The 15,071-nt window shown below is 38.7% G+C and overlaps 2 protein-coding genes across 2 annotated transcripts; one reads left to right on the top strand and one right to left on the bottom strand.

The window, feature by feature from the left end:
* Nucleotides 1-314: 314 nt before the first annotated feature.
* On the bottom strand, nt 315-6,399 carry brd9 (bromodomain containing 9). The gene is made up of 17 exons (XM_042490382.2): nt 6,233-6,399; nt 5,350-5,570; nt 5,144-5,269; nt 4,912-5,050; nt 4,751-4,808; nt 4,101-4,245; nt 3,862-3,972; nt 2,996-3,183; nt 2,702-2,834; nt 2,457-2,532; nt 2,265-2,360; nt 1,999-2,131; nt 1,789-1,900; nt 1,608-1,664; nt 1,424-1,529; nt 848-1,018; nt 315-602 (listed from the first exon to the last, which is right to left on the bottom strand). The coding sequence occupies exons 1-17, from the start codon at nt 6,279-6,281 to the stop codon at nt 502-504; spliced, it is 2,022 nt and encodes a 673-aa protein (XP_042346316.1). The 5' UTR covers nt 6,282-6,399; the 3' UTR covers nt 315-501.
* Nucleotides 6,386-13,915, top strand: trip13 (thyroid hormone receptor interactor 13). The gene is made up of 14 exons (XM_042490383.2): nt 6,386-6,531; nt 6,700-6,783; nt 8,254-8,413; nt 8,514-8,640; nt 10,147-10,202; nt 10,299-10,389; nt 10,497-10,569; nt 10,656-10,719; nt 10,808-10,894; nt 11,162-11,268; nt 11,422-11,575; nt 12,638-12,750; nt 12,843-12,912; nt 12,992-13,915. The coding sequence occupies exons 2-14, from the start codon at nt 6,710-6,712 to the stop codon at nt 13,085-13,087; spliced, it is 1,272 nt and encodes a 423-aa protein (XP_042346317.2). The 5' UTR covers nt 6,386-6,531; nt 6,700-6,709; the 3' UTR covers nt 13,088-13,915.
* Nucleotides 13,916-15,071: the final 1,156 nt, after the last annotated feature.

Raw genomic sequence — 15,071 nt, 5'->3', positions numbered from 1 at the left:
AAAATAAAGCCAAACTCTTTCATGGCTCACTTACATCTCAAGTTTCTCATGTAACTTTACACGGAATGTAAATGATAAATAAATATTGCTTTGGTTTCACTTCCCTATTTTGTCTTCTCATACTGAGATATCGTACAAAAGCAAATGTTGCTCAATTTAAGGATGGAGGTATACTGCTTTGAAATCTGACTCTGCAGCCTCACAACCTCTAAAATATCTGTCGCATAAAATCCGTCTTCCCAGGCTTAAGACTTTTTAAGGACTCACAGGACCCCTGGATAATAGTTTCTAATTGAACCAAACAGAAATATAAATACAGGTACAAGCATTTATTTTCAAAGTGTTGCACTCATACAAAACCATAAGATTACACTACACAGTCTGTACAATCAGTCTTTAAAACAGATCAGAGGCTCCTGCTTTTTCCACAGTGTTGAAACAGTCCAAGACTGAGCACCCAGTACTGTTTACACCAGGATAATAAAACGGCAGTGTGCGTGGTCAGCTGTTGGCTGTGCTCTCTGGCTCTGGAGATTGCAGGAACTCGTAGGGATCATGGACCATTTCAGACTGGTCTCCGACACCCAGGTGTGGTGGGCTCCCTACAGATAAAAGAAAATGTGGTTATTGTTGCAGTGGTGTCGTCGTTTAACGGAGAGTGATGAAACTATTGCAGAAACGTGGAAGTGGAACATAAAATTTGATATCTGCCTAGAAGTTAAGCAACATAGTATTACAGCTTTTAAGCAAACTAATGGAAATAATATGATGTAAGCGATGATGAAAAGCATTACCAGTGCTCCTTTTTGAGCACTTTGTTTTTGAATCTGACCCCTACTACAGATACCTAAGTGGTGCTGGTCCCTCTCTGACGCATTGGAGAGGGAGGACAGGTTGGATGAGGGTCTGGAGCCAACTCTGTCCACCTGAGCCTCCTGGAACTCCTGCAGGAGTTTGTCTGCATCGTCAAAGTGCTGCTGGCCCTCCTCGTTGCCTGGCTCTTTTTTCACTGTTTTACCTGATAAAAGAAAGAGGAAAGGTAAAATCATTGTAGGACATTAAAAGGGTCAAGAAAAAAAGGCACTGCTACAAGTTAAAGCAGAAAAGACAGAGTGAAGCATTGTATCAAGAAGTTCTGTAATATATTTTTCAAGTAGCTTGACCACTGTGTTTTCCAAAATGTAGTAAAACTAAAGTAAAACCTGAGTTTTAATAGGATTAAGGTGATTACATAGCTTAATGCCCTTTAACACTGCAACACCACACATCTTACTCTCTAACTGAGACTGAGGGCCTAATCCCATTGATGCAAGTTTAGCAATTCATGGACTCCTTGCTCATTTTACAACCTTAATTAGGTTATAATTGGATTATCTGTGTACACTTGAATGAATCAACTCATAGGATTGATGGGGATAATCACCTAATGAGTTCAGCACGGATATATCCAGAGACATATCAGGATAGTTCTTCATTGACATGAAGTCCAGGACGGAGCCACTCTCTCCCAGGCCAGTGCCATCTGCCATCTGAGCAAAACCAGCTTTAATCAGACAGCCAGGCAACTATTTAAATGCACCATCACTGTTTCACAAACTCCAACATACCTGCATGTCACAGATGTTAGATTTGGTTTCATCAGGTTTAAGCGTGATGTTTCTTTTCTGAAATGTAAAATAGGCAACATACACATTAAAGGCCAGAGACTATGCTGGCAGAGTTGGTCAAGGAAACCTTGAAGACTGACAGACGCGATAAAGTGATGTGTGTTAAGCATAAGTCAGATACCTGTCGGATTTGACCGACAGCTTTAGTGTGATCGCCCGCTGTCATCTTGTCCAGAAGTCTGTCAACCCAACGCTTCGTGACGCCTCCGCAGCCCTTGACAAACTCTTGTATGCTTTGGGTGAAAGTAAAAACATTACAAGTTGAAAACAGAGTCACATTTTTTTCACTAGGTCAATCTAAGTTTAACCCATTATAGAAAGGTCCTCCTACCTGAGAGCACATTGTACCCCTGTGTCGTCTCCGTATGCTGAATAGAGTGTGTCCACCTCATCGGGTAGCAGGTCTGAAAATATGGAGTTCTTCTGGAGGGTCTGAACATTGTAGGCACTGCTCAGAAACGTTACTATACAGAGCAAGAAAAAAAAAGCAAAATCATTTATAAACCATAGACTTTGTGGCAATTCTGGTAATTGTTTATAATCAGCTTTAAATGTCTAATATGAATAAAATCAAAAAAAGTGATCTTTATTCCATACCTTTGTGTCTCCTGTCATCTTTGAAACCCAAGGTTGTTAATCCAGGCAGAAGCTTATTTGACAGAGAACTCAGGTCCACTTTATGAGTCTCCTCTTCTGCAAAAAATTAAGAATAATCACACAAACATAGTGCTGGTACTGTGTAACATCAGGTTTCGAAAGACGTGTAAAAGTCACACAGTGATAACAAACCTTCTGCATCAGGATCAAGCTGGTTTACGACCGTGTATAGAAGAGAACCGTCTTGCTCTTTACGCAGGTGCCCCATCTGAAAACAAAGAACAGACAAATATCTCGTCACTACAAACTACACTCAAAGTATGAAACTCATTTAACTGTGGAACCCTTACTAACACTTTTCATTTCATGTCATAAAATATTGGTATAGCTGGTAGACACAGTATGCATAAATGAAAACAGTAAGTTAAGAGGAGAACCTTGGAGTTGGGCATATATCTGTTGATCCGATCCCGAGCTTCATCTGCAGAATGCTCAACCAGTGCCAGGACGTGCTCCTCTGCTGTACTGTCAGTCAAGCTGCAGGCGTTTCCCTCTGGTTCAAACAGGTAACTGAGAAAACAGAAGTGACACTGATCATTATACTGACAGGGTGCTAAATCACAGATCGTCAAATGCCCAGGACTTCCCTACTTGCCTTTCTGACCACATTTCATTCCTTGAATGCTCACAGAAAGTCGTATTTCATGTAGATATTCCAATTAAGAGCATACCTGATGGCTTCCTTCATGTCTTTGACTGGTTGTTTCTTGGACTTCTTAGCTGATTCTGCTGGGATGGGGACTATCTCTGGGGGAGGTAAATCAGCTGCAAGGTCTTCATCTCCCAAAATAGCTGCCTGCTGGGTGAAGTCCATGTCCTGCATGAAAGACATGCTGCGTTTCAAAGCCAACAGCCGTTCCTGTACACAGGGCAGAGGAAAAGGGAGCAACACTTAACTTCGTTTGCTTAGCAGGAAATGTAAGGATAAGAAGGGCAATGCAGTAGAAGCAGCCAGCAGAAAGTTTCTAATGATTATTACAGTAATCTTTTAACCCTGAAATAGAATTATTGATTGTCATTAGATGATGAACTTTGTACTTTTGACAAAACATTTGTGACCGACTTTTTTGTGCTGACTTTGTTTGCGTTTCTTCATCCAAATAAGTTGTATGTATGTACAGGACTGACACTGCTCAGCTGCTGGAAACTACAATATGCTGTAGTGCTTTGATTATAATTCATTATTCACTGTATATGGAGCAGTGCCATGATTTGACTCAAGATGACAACATTACTGCAGTCTGTTCTGTCTGCTGTTCAGCTTATTCAAATTCACAAATTAAAACTTAATTGTACAATTTATGAAAATACATTTTGAGGCAGAAACAAGTCCCTTGTTTATGTTTGCATGTTATAGTGATCATTTGATAGTTTGATAATAATTAATAATTTGAAGTTTTTAAGTCACAAAAATTACCTATAAAAATACACAATCAAAAGCTAAAACCACAAGACAGCTAGCATGGAGACAGTTGGTGTTACAAGGACACATCTAGTATAAAAAAGTGTTTATCCTTACATCATTAGACCTCATTACCTTGCTCATCATCTTGAATCCTGTATGCAGCAGTTTCTTGGCAGCCTTGTAATAGACAGTCTCTGGTCGGTTGTACACCATGGCATTGTCACACATCAGTTTAAAGTCTGCCTGAAGGCAAAAAAGTGTTCAAACAGGTATGAAGGCAAACTTTGTTTACACATGTTTATAATTCTCTCAAAAGAAAAACTTTTTTTTACCATGCCGTACTCCCTCTTTGTGTTAAAAAGCATCCTCACCTTGAATTCTGTAACTGTGTTGTAGTCATTGTTTCTAATCTTGTCTTTCATGGTGCTGAAGTCCATGGGATGTTTGATGATCATTGAGTAACCAGGAGCGATTGCATCTGTTACTGGAAATGAAAAGAATCCATGGGGGTCTTTCCTGGAAAGGTAAGCATGGCGTTATTCAGTACAGAACCACATGTGTTTAGACTTGTATTTTTGAGTGTGATCTTGCAGGTGTACATTATCTGTCAGGTCAATATGATCAATATGTATGGATCTTGCATGTGCTGTGATTTGAGGAACCAGACGACATCATAATGTGATCAAAAGCGATTCAATATAAACTTGTGTTTGAAAATGTAAATGTTTTATGTTTTGAGGAGTTAGATTATGCTCAGTAATATTCCACTTATTTAATGATATTTCTTGTGTGCATGTGCCTGATGGTGTTAGTGTACTAGGAAAGGTTGGGTCACCGAAAACATCAGGATTCATCCTCAGAGACTAGTATCAGTCCCACCTCAGCCCTTAGTCTTCTGGATCTTTAAGTATTGACTGTGATCTAGTCAAAACACTTAAGCAGCAGCGCTGTGGTGCTCGAAGGATACGAGGGCCGACATTAAACGTGGATGCAGTAATTACGCTAAATCAGAGTTCCTCACCTCTGCAGCTGCCTCAGAAAGTGCTCCAGCAGTTGTTGACGAGGAGTGGTTTCACTCTCTGCATTTGGCAAACAAAAATAAATACAGATATTTATGAGCACATTTACAAGTGAGTTATCGTTAAAACAATTCACATTGTCCTCGCAGACAGACATTCTTACCATGCTGTGTCCTGCATGCTCGGACCGGCCTGTCTCCTTGCTGTTCCACTTCCAACTTCACACTGGGGTGAAACTCGTCCACTTCAGGCTCCAGCTCAAGCTCTCTCTCCCTCTCTTTCTTCTTTTTCTTCTCTTCTGGCTGAAAGGAAGAAGTTGTGATGCCAGTGATTTGTTAGAAGAGTCATTACAAACGTAACAGTCATATTGTATGGCTTAAGTTAAGTTTACTTACCTCTAATGCAATACTTATAGTTTTTGTCAATGTAAAAGGTTCAACAGGCACACCAGAGCTGGCAACTGTAGAGGCTGCTGCTTCTGATTCATTCTGCTCTCGCTCTCGCTTCTTTCTCTTTTCCTCCTATAGGATGGGATGAAAGCCAATTTTTAACTCATAGAGACACAAAAACAGGTGCTATAATTTCGACTGTGTAAACAAACCTTCCGCCGTCTTCTCTCCTCATCATCCACATATTTGTCTTTATCCTTTTCAGACTTTTTCTTCTTCTTCTTCTTTTTCTCTTTGTGGCGTTCTCGCTCATAGTCTGACCTGTCATCGTAGTAGCTGGAGTCATGGCCCGAGCCAGAGAGCTCCGTCACCTCACTTCCTCCAACTTTGAGCACAAGCTTCAAGGGCTTCTCAAGAGCCTTGTCTTCATAATCTACAACCAAAACAAACAACATGAAGGTGATAGTTAAGATGGGAATTCATGGTGCAAAGTCAAAAGTTGTGGAAGTTGGAGGGGAGCATATGGAATGATGCTGACATTAGTATATTGGGAGTAACTAAGTTTTGTGTATTATTTTAGGTTGTGTATAATTTAAAAAATGTCTGTTATAGTCTCTAGCTTCTCTAGTAGTCTGAAGAAAACCTTCTGCTGTAAGTAGTTAGATCGGATTGTTTTGCATCCTGCTGTGTTGTTTTGTTGTCGGTAACTTCATAGCTCGTGTTTTTGCTTACCTGGTTATGTGGTTACTTAGACCAAACTAAATAATAATTTCATAATAATAATAATAAAAACACGAATACACAGCTCAACATTAACGTAAACACAACACAAACTTACAAAAAATATATAAGTACCAAATTAAAACGAACGGATCAAATGCTAACTCGTGTTAGAGGGATATTATATCATTAGCAGCCGAAAAGTAAAGATGAGAGATGTGCACCTCGTTGGTCGATTATGGTACATTTTTACAAAAACAACAATGCAAATCTGCTGTTATTTCCATTTAAGCTGGCCAGCCAAGCTAAGCTAAGCTAGTTTACATAAAGCTAGCTGAAACAAAAGGTGACAAAGACAAAAATGCACTCGGGTACCATCAACTGTTCTCCACTCCGGTTTGTGTTTCTTGTGTTTTTTCCCCATCTCTTCACGATATCAACAAATCCGAAGACTTGTGTTTATCTCAGTGATGTTGCTCCTGCTCACTGGCGTTACTCTTAGCAGAAAGAAAGCTAGCGTCAGGCGGAAGTAATACCCCGAACTTCCGGTGTCACAAATCAGCGCGCTGAATTCGAGTCGGCTCTCTGACAGTACGGCGGACCGTCGATAGTTTCTTCAGCACCGCAGCTTTGGTCGAAACAAGTAATCATATTGACAACGTTTATGGTTTCAGGTATGCTCTCTGTTTTAATGATGTTGCAAACTGTTTCGCTTTACTATTTGAGGGACGTTAGTGTTAGCCAGCTATGTTAGCTAGCTACAACTTAACGTCCTTAGCTAACGTCAACAAAATGGAAAATGCTGCTTTTAAAGCTCTTCGTTGTTGCTCTTATGTCCACAGGTTCACAGGGATGGACGGTGACAGAATGGAGGTGGAAAACCACAAACGAAACATAAATGTGGAGGTCCATGTTAAATCTCACAGGTGGGTTTTTTTTTGTAAAAACAGGTCAGTGAATACGTGTATGGAGTCCATATTCAACCACAGAACCTACACCGAACACAGAAAAGACGAGGGCCGACAGATTATCAGTCTGGCCGATTGTCGGAGCCGATATTTGGCATTCTGCCGATTATCTTTATCTGTGTTTTATTATAATCACAGGTAACATTAATTATTGTAAAAGTGTGCGTCTGTTAATACCAGGAAAGGCAGTCTGCAGTTCGTGCAAAGAAAGTACCAGCATGGGAGGGACTTTTAAAATCTCTTTGTAAAATCTCAGGGAGATATTTTTATTTATCTATTTTTTATTTAAATTTCCACTAGACTTTGTAAAAAAAAGGTTGCTTGGAACTTGTTGTATACGATGTTTAAAGTTTCCGTTTTGAATAAAGATTTGCTAAAGGCATTTAAACAAAGTTTTGTGTTGGAGTTTGTGATATTCCAAAGTCTAAATTTCGACAGAAATAATTTCATAGTTTTTGTAAATGCATATCGGTTCCAAATATTAGTTATCTGTCTCATCAAGTACTAATAATCATTATCGGTATCATTAACCCCTAGCAAAGACACACACACACACGCTCGAATACTGCTTACCTGAACATAACCTTCAGGAGAGTATGCCATGATAGATTGTGTTTTGAGGCATTTGTGTCATCCTACCATTAAACAACTGAGCTAAGGTCGTATTTCCAAACATTTGAATCAAATTTATTTCATATGATAGGGACGATGCAATTTAACATAGTTCCAATACAGAATATGAGACTGATGCACAAAGAGGGTGTAGCTGTTGCAAATTTTTAACTCTTGTCCCTAGTTGGGTTTTTACATGTAGACCTGGCGTTATTAAAATGTTGAATTTCAAACATCATGGTACACTGTAAACATGGAGGGCACAATAAAATACATATACCATGATACTAATACTACAATGCACATGCTATAGTACATATACCACAATACATACATAGAAACATATACAACAATACACATATTGCAGTAGACATACCACAATACACCAAGAGATTTAATACTCTTTGGACATTTTCAGCGACATTAGGTAAGATTGTGTACAGCTCTGGTTTGCTTTTAACCAGCACTCAACCTTTGTTATGAAGGATTTTAAGCCAGGACTCAGTTTGATTTCAGTTGCTAATGTGTTGACAGCCCTTTGTAGAAAAAGCTAATTGCCCAAATTTAGATTTACGATATGGTATTTTACAATTGCCACTCATGCTGCTCCTAGTTATTCTGTTACTGTCTTTGTCTTTGAATAAATCTGAAAAAGAGGCAAGCTTGCATACATACAGAAATGCATGGAATGACTTAATTCTAGAAACCAATATGCATATTGATATTTGTATGGGCAAATAATCAGTTATTATCGTAATGATAAGCAAATTAGCTTAATGGCATTGTATTTTTACCCCACTCTTTCTGACATTTCAGCACAGCTAAACTGGCTGAGGTGAGGACACATGTTCTGTCTCTACTGAGTCGCCACAGCATGGTTTTTGGAAACTACAGATGGACCGAGTTTGATGAAGACTTTTTGCAGAAACATGTGGAATCTGTGGCTATAGTTGATATTGAGGAATTGGCAACACAGGTCTGTTATTTTGGGTTTCTTTCCCCATCATATATATCTTATATGCTATTGTTTGCTATTGTTTATCTGTTCTTTCTTCATTAACTTTTTTCCCCCTCAGCCCCTTGATTTGAAGAGCTGCTCTGTCTCCGTTCACATCTTCACTCTGAATGAGGATGGACCCAGCATGCTCAGTCTGGAGGACGATGAGGAGCTTTCAGCAGCCAATCACTGGTTGCTGCCAGCAGGTAACACTGTGGAGGACAGCATGGTGAAATTCTTGCTTTCTTAGTTTGATTTCTTTCCAGCTGAAGTTGGACAGCCAGGGAAAACTTAACACAGGAAGAATTATTGTTATTGATGTTATTCAGTATGTCTTAATGTGAAACTTGACCCAAAATGTCCTCAAAACACAAATTTCATGGCAAAAAGGGACTCAAGTACATTGACTCACACTACCTGAATACTTTGATGACTGTTAAAAGTTTGTAGTTTTTCATGGAAAACAGATGCTGTTGTAAGATTAGATTCATGCATTCATGCTATGCATCTGTATGCTTATCAGTATGATATGATATGACTGTTTGGAGCAAATCAAGATCGTATGAATTAAAGCCCTGATATTGGATTATTTTTAAGTTAAATATACAGATACTGAGGAGAATCTGATAACGATAAATCGGCTGAAAGCATTTTTTTCTTCACATACAAACAATATTCATTCAGAGGCAGTTCAGTTCAATTTTAATTCAATCCTTTACTCCAGGCTCAGGGCCCATACAAAAAAGACAAAACACCACATACAATAGAAACATACACAAACACAGTATAAAAACATGGTATAGAAAGAAATAAATCAACATAAAAATAATATCTTACAAAGAGACAACTTTACCAGTGTCTCCACAGCTGGGAGTGGCAGCGTGTAGTGCTGTACCTTATGTCAGATAGAACTAGTATTGTTTCCTTCTCACAGTCATTAAGCCAGCAGATACATTTATACGGCTTGGATGGTACTGACTCGTGCAGCAACAAACATTTCACTTGCACTACACCACCGAGGTCTCTCGAGTAATATTTTCATGGCATCATTAGAAGCTACCTGCAACTTCTGTAAACTTGCCTTTTTGTACCTTGATCACAAGCGAGCTATATAAAGTGGTGTGCAATATGCTCTGAACAAAGACTTTGTTCTTTTGAGCGTGTTTCATCTGGCAGAAATCAAAAACGACAAAGAAAATAACCCCCAAGAATTTATTTTGGTATTTATTTTAAAACTACATATATAATATTTTGTTTAAGATAATTTTAAAATGAAAAATCTATAGTAATAGTAAATACTGTTTTCCAGACATTTTTCCTCCTATTTTTTAAATAATTTTTCTAACCACCCTCTTTTGAGGTCATTTTGTTGTCACCCTTTATTAATTTCTTGAAATTTGTGGGACATTTCTTGCCAAGTTGTTCGTTGCCTTTTTTTCCCCCAGTTTTGGGTTGGTTTTTTTTTTTGTTTTTTTTTCAAATAAATCATACCACTTTGCTCGGGTTTCAAAGGGTTCAATAGCTTGTAAAAGGTGTCTGAACGCAGCACAGAAAACTGATGTCAGTTCAGGTTTCAATGGGTTAATGTAACAGTGATAAATAAATCATATTTTCAGTTTCATTGTTTTAATTTGCACTTTCCATTAGATTTGGCTTGTTACAATCCAGTCTTTGCTCAATGTTCCCCTAAAATGATGATCTCTATTTAACAGCTGAGTTCCATGGGATTTGGGAGAGTCTGGTATATGAGAGCGGAGTCAAAACTCAGGTAAGAAAAAAAAATGATTGAGAGATAAATGAAAATGATTACATAGCCTTTTCACTTCTAACTGCTAAAATCCACACTGTTTTCATTTCCCTCCAGCTTTTGGATTACGTCACGACAACAATTTACTTCTCAGATAAAAATGTCGACAGCAACCTGATTTCATGGAACCGTGTTGTTCTGCTTCACGGTAAGTAATTAATGAAGAATAATAGTCTTTTATAATTAGTTGAGGTCGTGTGAGGGAGGATATGCGTAATATAACTGATTTATCACTTTGTGCATTCCCACATTCAGGACCCCCGGGCACAGGGAAAACGTCACTCTGCAAAGCTCTCGCCCAGAAGCTGTCAATCAGACTGTCGAGTCGGTAAGACAATCCTCATTTGTGTGAAACCGCTTCAGCAGCAGCTCCACCTGCTCTTTTCATTTTAAAGTACACTCCTCTCCCTGCAGGTATTCTTATGGGCAATTTGTCGAGATAAACAGCCACAGCTTGTTCTCAAAGTGGTTCTCAGAGGTACAGCTGGCTCCTTTTTGCGTTACTTTGTTTAACTGGAGGATGATTTAGAGCTGGTGTAAGTTTTCATCATGCCTTTTTGTTACAGAGCGGTAAGCTGGTCACGAAGATGTTTCAAAAGATCCAACAACTGATTGACGACAAAGATGCTCTTGTGTTTGTTCTGATTGATGAGGTAAAAATCAGCTTATTGGAAAAGAGGAAAACAGGAGCGTCCTTGCTGTAACAAAGGCTGCTCCTTTTGTTTTTGTTTTTCTGTGTGTGTGTGTGTGTGTGTGTGTGTGTGTGTGTTGAATATATATAAACAAAGGAAGGGTGTTTCAGGGAAATATACATTATCCACTTTTTCCAAATTAGTTTAGTCTCATTAAAAAGGTAATTCTTTCTATTACAAAAAGCTGTTCCTTTTGTGACAATGTTTTAATGTTTTCGTGGTGGTTAGGTGGAGAGTCTGACAGCGGCGAGGAATGCCTGCCAGGCAGGGACAGAGCCCTCTGATGCCATCCGAGTGGTCAACTCGGTTCTCACTCAACTGGATCAGATCAAAAGGTCAGAAATCTAAACAGTTTATGTACTGTTTAAACCTTTATCTTATAGCATGTCACACCACAAGTTTTGCATTCTTTCCACTGGAAAATCCTTCCGTCAGGCTTTCATTTTGTCCTAATTACACAAGTTTGTTTTGACTTTTTCGTATTTTAGACATTCCAACGTAGTGATCTTGACGACCTCCAATGTGACAGAAAAGATAGACTTGGCGTTTGTGGACCGGGCTGACATCAAGCAGTACATCGGACCTCCATCAGAGAAGGGCATCTATAACATCTACCTCTCCTGCCTGGAGGAGCTGATGAAGGTGACCAAAGCAGCTTTTCTTCATTATTTTTTTTTTTTTGAGAAAAACACCTCAGTATCCGTGGATATGATGATTTTACTTGTTTATTTTGGGCATTTTATAAAAACGAGGGTCAGTATTTTAAAACAAGACAAAATAATTGTGTCCACGGGATACAAGTCTCAGTAGGTAGACTCAGTGGGTTGGCGGTTCAGTCCCTTCTCCTGTCCGCATGTCTCAATGTCCTTGAGCAAGACCTTGAATCCTCCCTGTGGTTTATTATCAGCATGCTTTAAAATGGTCATAAACTGAAGCAGCAACAGCACAAAAAACTGTTCTTTTGATTTAATAGGATGAGTTGTTGAAAGGAATACTTCACCATACTTTACACTTCAAAATGACCATTTCTATTTCAATTATTCACCCTGTGCAAAGTTTTTCTTTTCATGCCTCTACAGTGAACGGAGAGTCCACAACTGGAGAAAATTCTTGATGAATTGAAGTGAAAGGGCTACATTTAAAAAACAACAGCAACACTAAATCAAAACATCCATTTGCAAACTGTCACATGCAATATAATCCAAGTGTCATTTAGACAGTTGTATGCTCAGTACTTCCCAAACATATGCATTGTCACTAAAATCTGATTTAAAACAGCCTAATGCACGTCGGTGTAGCATGCCTGGGCACACACACGCCTTTGAACTCCGCTCAAGCAGAGTTAATACACACACACACGCCCAGGACGTGCTAGTCTAGACATAAGTGTTTGAAAATCACAATATCTTTACAAAAATGCATACATTTGAGAAGTACTGAACATAAGACTGAATAATACTGCAGAGTTTTTTGTAAACGGATGTTTTGATATAGATTTGCTGTTGTTAAATGCAGTCCCTGTTTACTTCGATTTGAGAAAATTGTTCACATTTGGATTCTCCATTCACAGTGAAGGTGTGCAAAAAAAGCTGATTCACTGTAACACGCAGTGAGTTATTGATATGCAGAAGGTCACTGTGCAAGTGAAGTATTTGAAGTAGAATTTCCTATATGCCTGTGCTTTATGATGTGTGATATGTGCAGTGCCAGATCATTTACCCTCGGCAGCAGCTGTTCACCATGTTTGAGCTTGAGACGATGGGCTTTGCAAAGAGTGAGGTGTCCGAACACAGTCTGAAACTGAGGAACATTGCTCTGTAAGTGCAGCCTTCCGTAATGCAATAGAGCCCAAATCACACCGTCTCAGCACTGCCAGAGGCTAATGTTTTGTTTTTCTTCTCATTTCCAGGAAAAGCAGAGGTTTGAGTGGAAGAGCGCTCAGGAAGTTGCCATTTCTAGCCCACGCGCTGTTTGTAAAGGTAAGTGTTTGTTTTTGTTCTACAGAGTGTGGGAGGAAAAGAGTCATATAGTCTTTTAATGCAGTTTGTTTGCCTGCAGACACCAACAGTGACTCTTGAGAGGTTTTTGGGGGCTATGGACCAAGCAGTGGATAAACAGAGAGAGGAGAAATCTAACCTGGTCAATGGTGTCTGAACTTATTACAATGCCCAAAGGCTGACACATGATTGTTCATGAGCTCTCAATACCATGCCTCGTTTGTTTGTAGTTTAGAAAACTGCAGCTCTTACGTCTTTTTTATTAAGTTCAATTAATTCATTTGGCAGCACAGTGTTGAATATATTGACAAGTAACATTGTTTTAACAAATGCTATCTACATCCTAAGTCTTTATTCAGGTAATTCTGATGGTGCTACTAACTTTAAAGTACCAAGTCAATTTCAGTATTGGCAGTTTAAGATGGGGAGTACCTAATGCTTGAATTTTCTGTGTTTACGCTGTTCTTACTTTCAAAGTGATATTTTTATGTAACATTCAGCTTTAACCTTCATTCAGCTTTGTCTGGCTCACATTTTAAAAGGGGTAGTTCACATTTTTTTCCTGCATAAATTTGCATTTACTCTCTTCAAACATTAGCTGGATTTTGTTGTCGATATCCCATTGAGATGGCAATGTGTTGTGAAGTGGTTCTATTTTTTTGGGTTCATTTCTGTCATGCATGTTGCTAGCTCACTGAGATACATCCACGGGACCCGTAGAATAAGAATAATAATGGTCATGTTTGAACTGAAAAATGTGAATTGTCCCTTAAACATGCCATGTTTTTGTACTTGTGTTGTATGTTTTAAAAAGGGATGTTCCTCGTATACCATCACGTAAAAATGTTCATTTGTCTTTGTCAGTTTTATATTTATGTTGACAGCAAATCCTCTTTAAACTCTCCAGATTCATGTGTTCGTTGCAACTTTATTTTGTACATAATATTGTAATAAACTATATAGTTTATGTTTGTGTGTGTTGAAATACTTCAGATTCATTTTGGAGATTTAAACAAATCCTTCAGGCCACCACTTGGTGGCGCACCAATGCTGTTGTACAGATTTAAACATGGAAAGACTGATTTTACAGTATATAGTGTATTTTATGACATGCAATAATCTCAATGACGGCAGTGAGTGAAAATGCCTCACAGCAATAAAACCAGGTTGCAGTCGTCCTTGAAGCTGTCTCATGTTGCTTATCTAAATAGCTTTGCTGAGTAAAACATAAATCTTGTCAAGTATGAAACGAACATTTGCAAATCTTGAAGTAAAAAAGACCTCTTGTAGGTTTTTTCTAAGAGTGCAGTTGTGCAGTCTTTTATCGGATGTGTTCATGCATGAGGACTCAAAGTGATGTAAGGTAATACTGTCTGTGTTTTGTGAGTGGCCGCCTCCAATTAGACCAGAAAACAAAACTGTTGAAAGATGATTCAGTTATGAAATGTATCAGTCGTACACACAGTTTACACCGACAGATCAGTGGCTCCATTGTTCGTATGAACATGTTTTGCATTCTGTGAATGCTCTGCTGCTTTGCATGTCAGCTGCCGGGTTCAGACAATGTGCCCTTTGTTTGTTGTTGAGCAACAGCTTTTTCACTCCACTTCAAAGGTGGACTCTGTAGGCTGTTCCTGAATTAAAAAAGAAAGCAAATGTTGGAGTTCATCTTCATTCACACATTCATTCCTGCTCAATCTCAGTCCCACTGTCACCTCTAAAATGACCTTTCTTGGGTGTTTTGTTGATTTGACATTTCGGTGGAAGATCAAGCAAAAGATTTACACTAATCAAGACCTTCAAGGACAAATTTTTCTTAAATAATAGGTTTTACAAGAAACACGCAATGGATTTCCCCTCAAAGCGCTCATTTCATAACAACTTTTTGTGTGAATGATCTCTTTAAGGCCACTGTATCTTTTACACCTCATTGTTTGGTGCCTGCTATTTTTATACGTCAATGAAGTTTTTATGTGAGATGAATCACATGTGTAAGCTCTACTTTTCTCTAATCTGATCAATGATCACAAAGTGAAGAGAGAAAAAAGGGAGGTAGAGAAAGGGAGAGCTGTAGGAACGGGCATGGTAAATAAAACCATAATTGCTCTGTCTGGAGGCCTTTTTTTCTTTTTGACTGTAGT

The sequence above is a fragment of the Plectropomus leopardus genome, chromosome 11, assembly GCF_026936395.1.
Source record: "Plectropomus leopardus strain MGB_pleo_1.0 chromosome 11, ASM2693639v1, whole genome shotgun sequence".
In the NCBI taxonomy this organism is placed as follows: Eukaryota; Metazoa; Chordata; class Actinopteri; order Perciformes; family Serranidae; genus Plectropomus; species Plectropomus leopardus.
This window is presented reverse-complemented; position numbering and strand designations above follow the sequence as displayed.

Bases quoted from the DNA above. Each gene is read 5' to 3' on its own strand.
- brd9 (XM_042490382.2), bottom strand. From the start codon at position 6,281: ATGGGGAAAAAACACAAGAAACACAAACCGGAGTGGAGAACAGTTGAT. The intron at 3,184-3,861 runs GTAATGAGGTCT...CCCTGTGTACAG, and splicing joins GATTCAAGATGATGAGCAAG to GAACGGCTGTTGGCTTTGAA. The intron at 1,665-1,788 runs GTATCTGACTTA...TTTACATTTCAG, and splicing joins CTGTCGGTCAAATCCGACAG to AAAAGAAACATCACGCTTAA.
- trip13 (XM_042490383.2), top strand. From the start codon at position 6,710: ATGGACGGTGACAGAATGGAGGTGGAAAACCACAAACGAAACATAAAT. The intron at 11,269-11,421 runs GTCAGAAATCTA...TTCGTATTTTAG, and splicing joins CAACTGGATCAGATCAAAAG to ACATTCCAACGTAGTGATCT. The intron at 11,576-12,637 runs GTGACCAAAGCA...TGATATGTGCAG, and splicing joins GCCTGGAGGAGCTGATGAAG to TGCCAGATCATTTACCCTCG.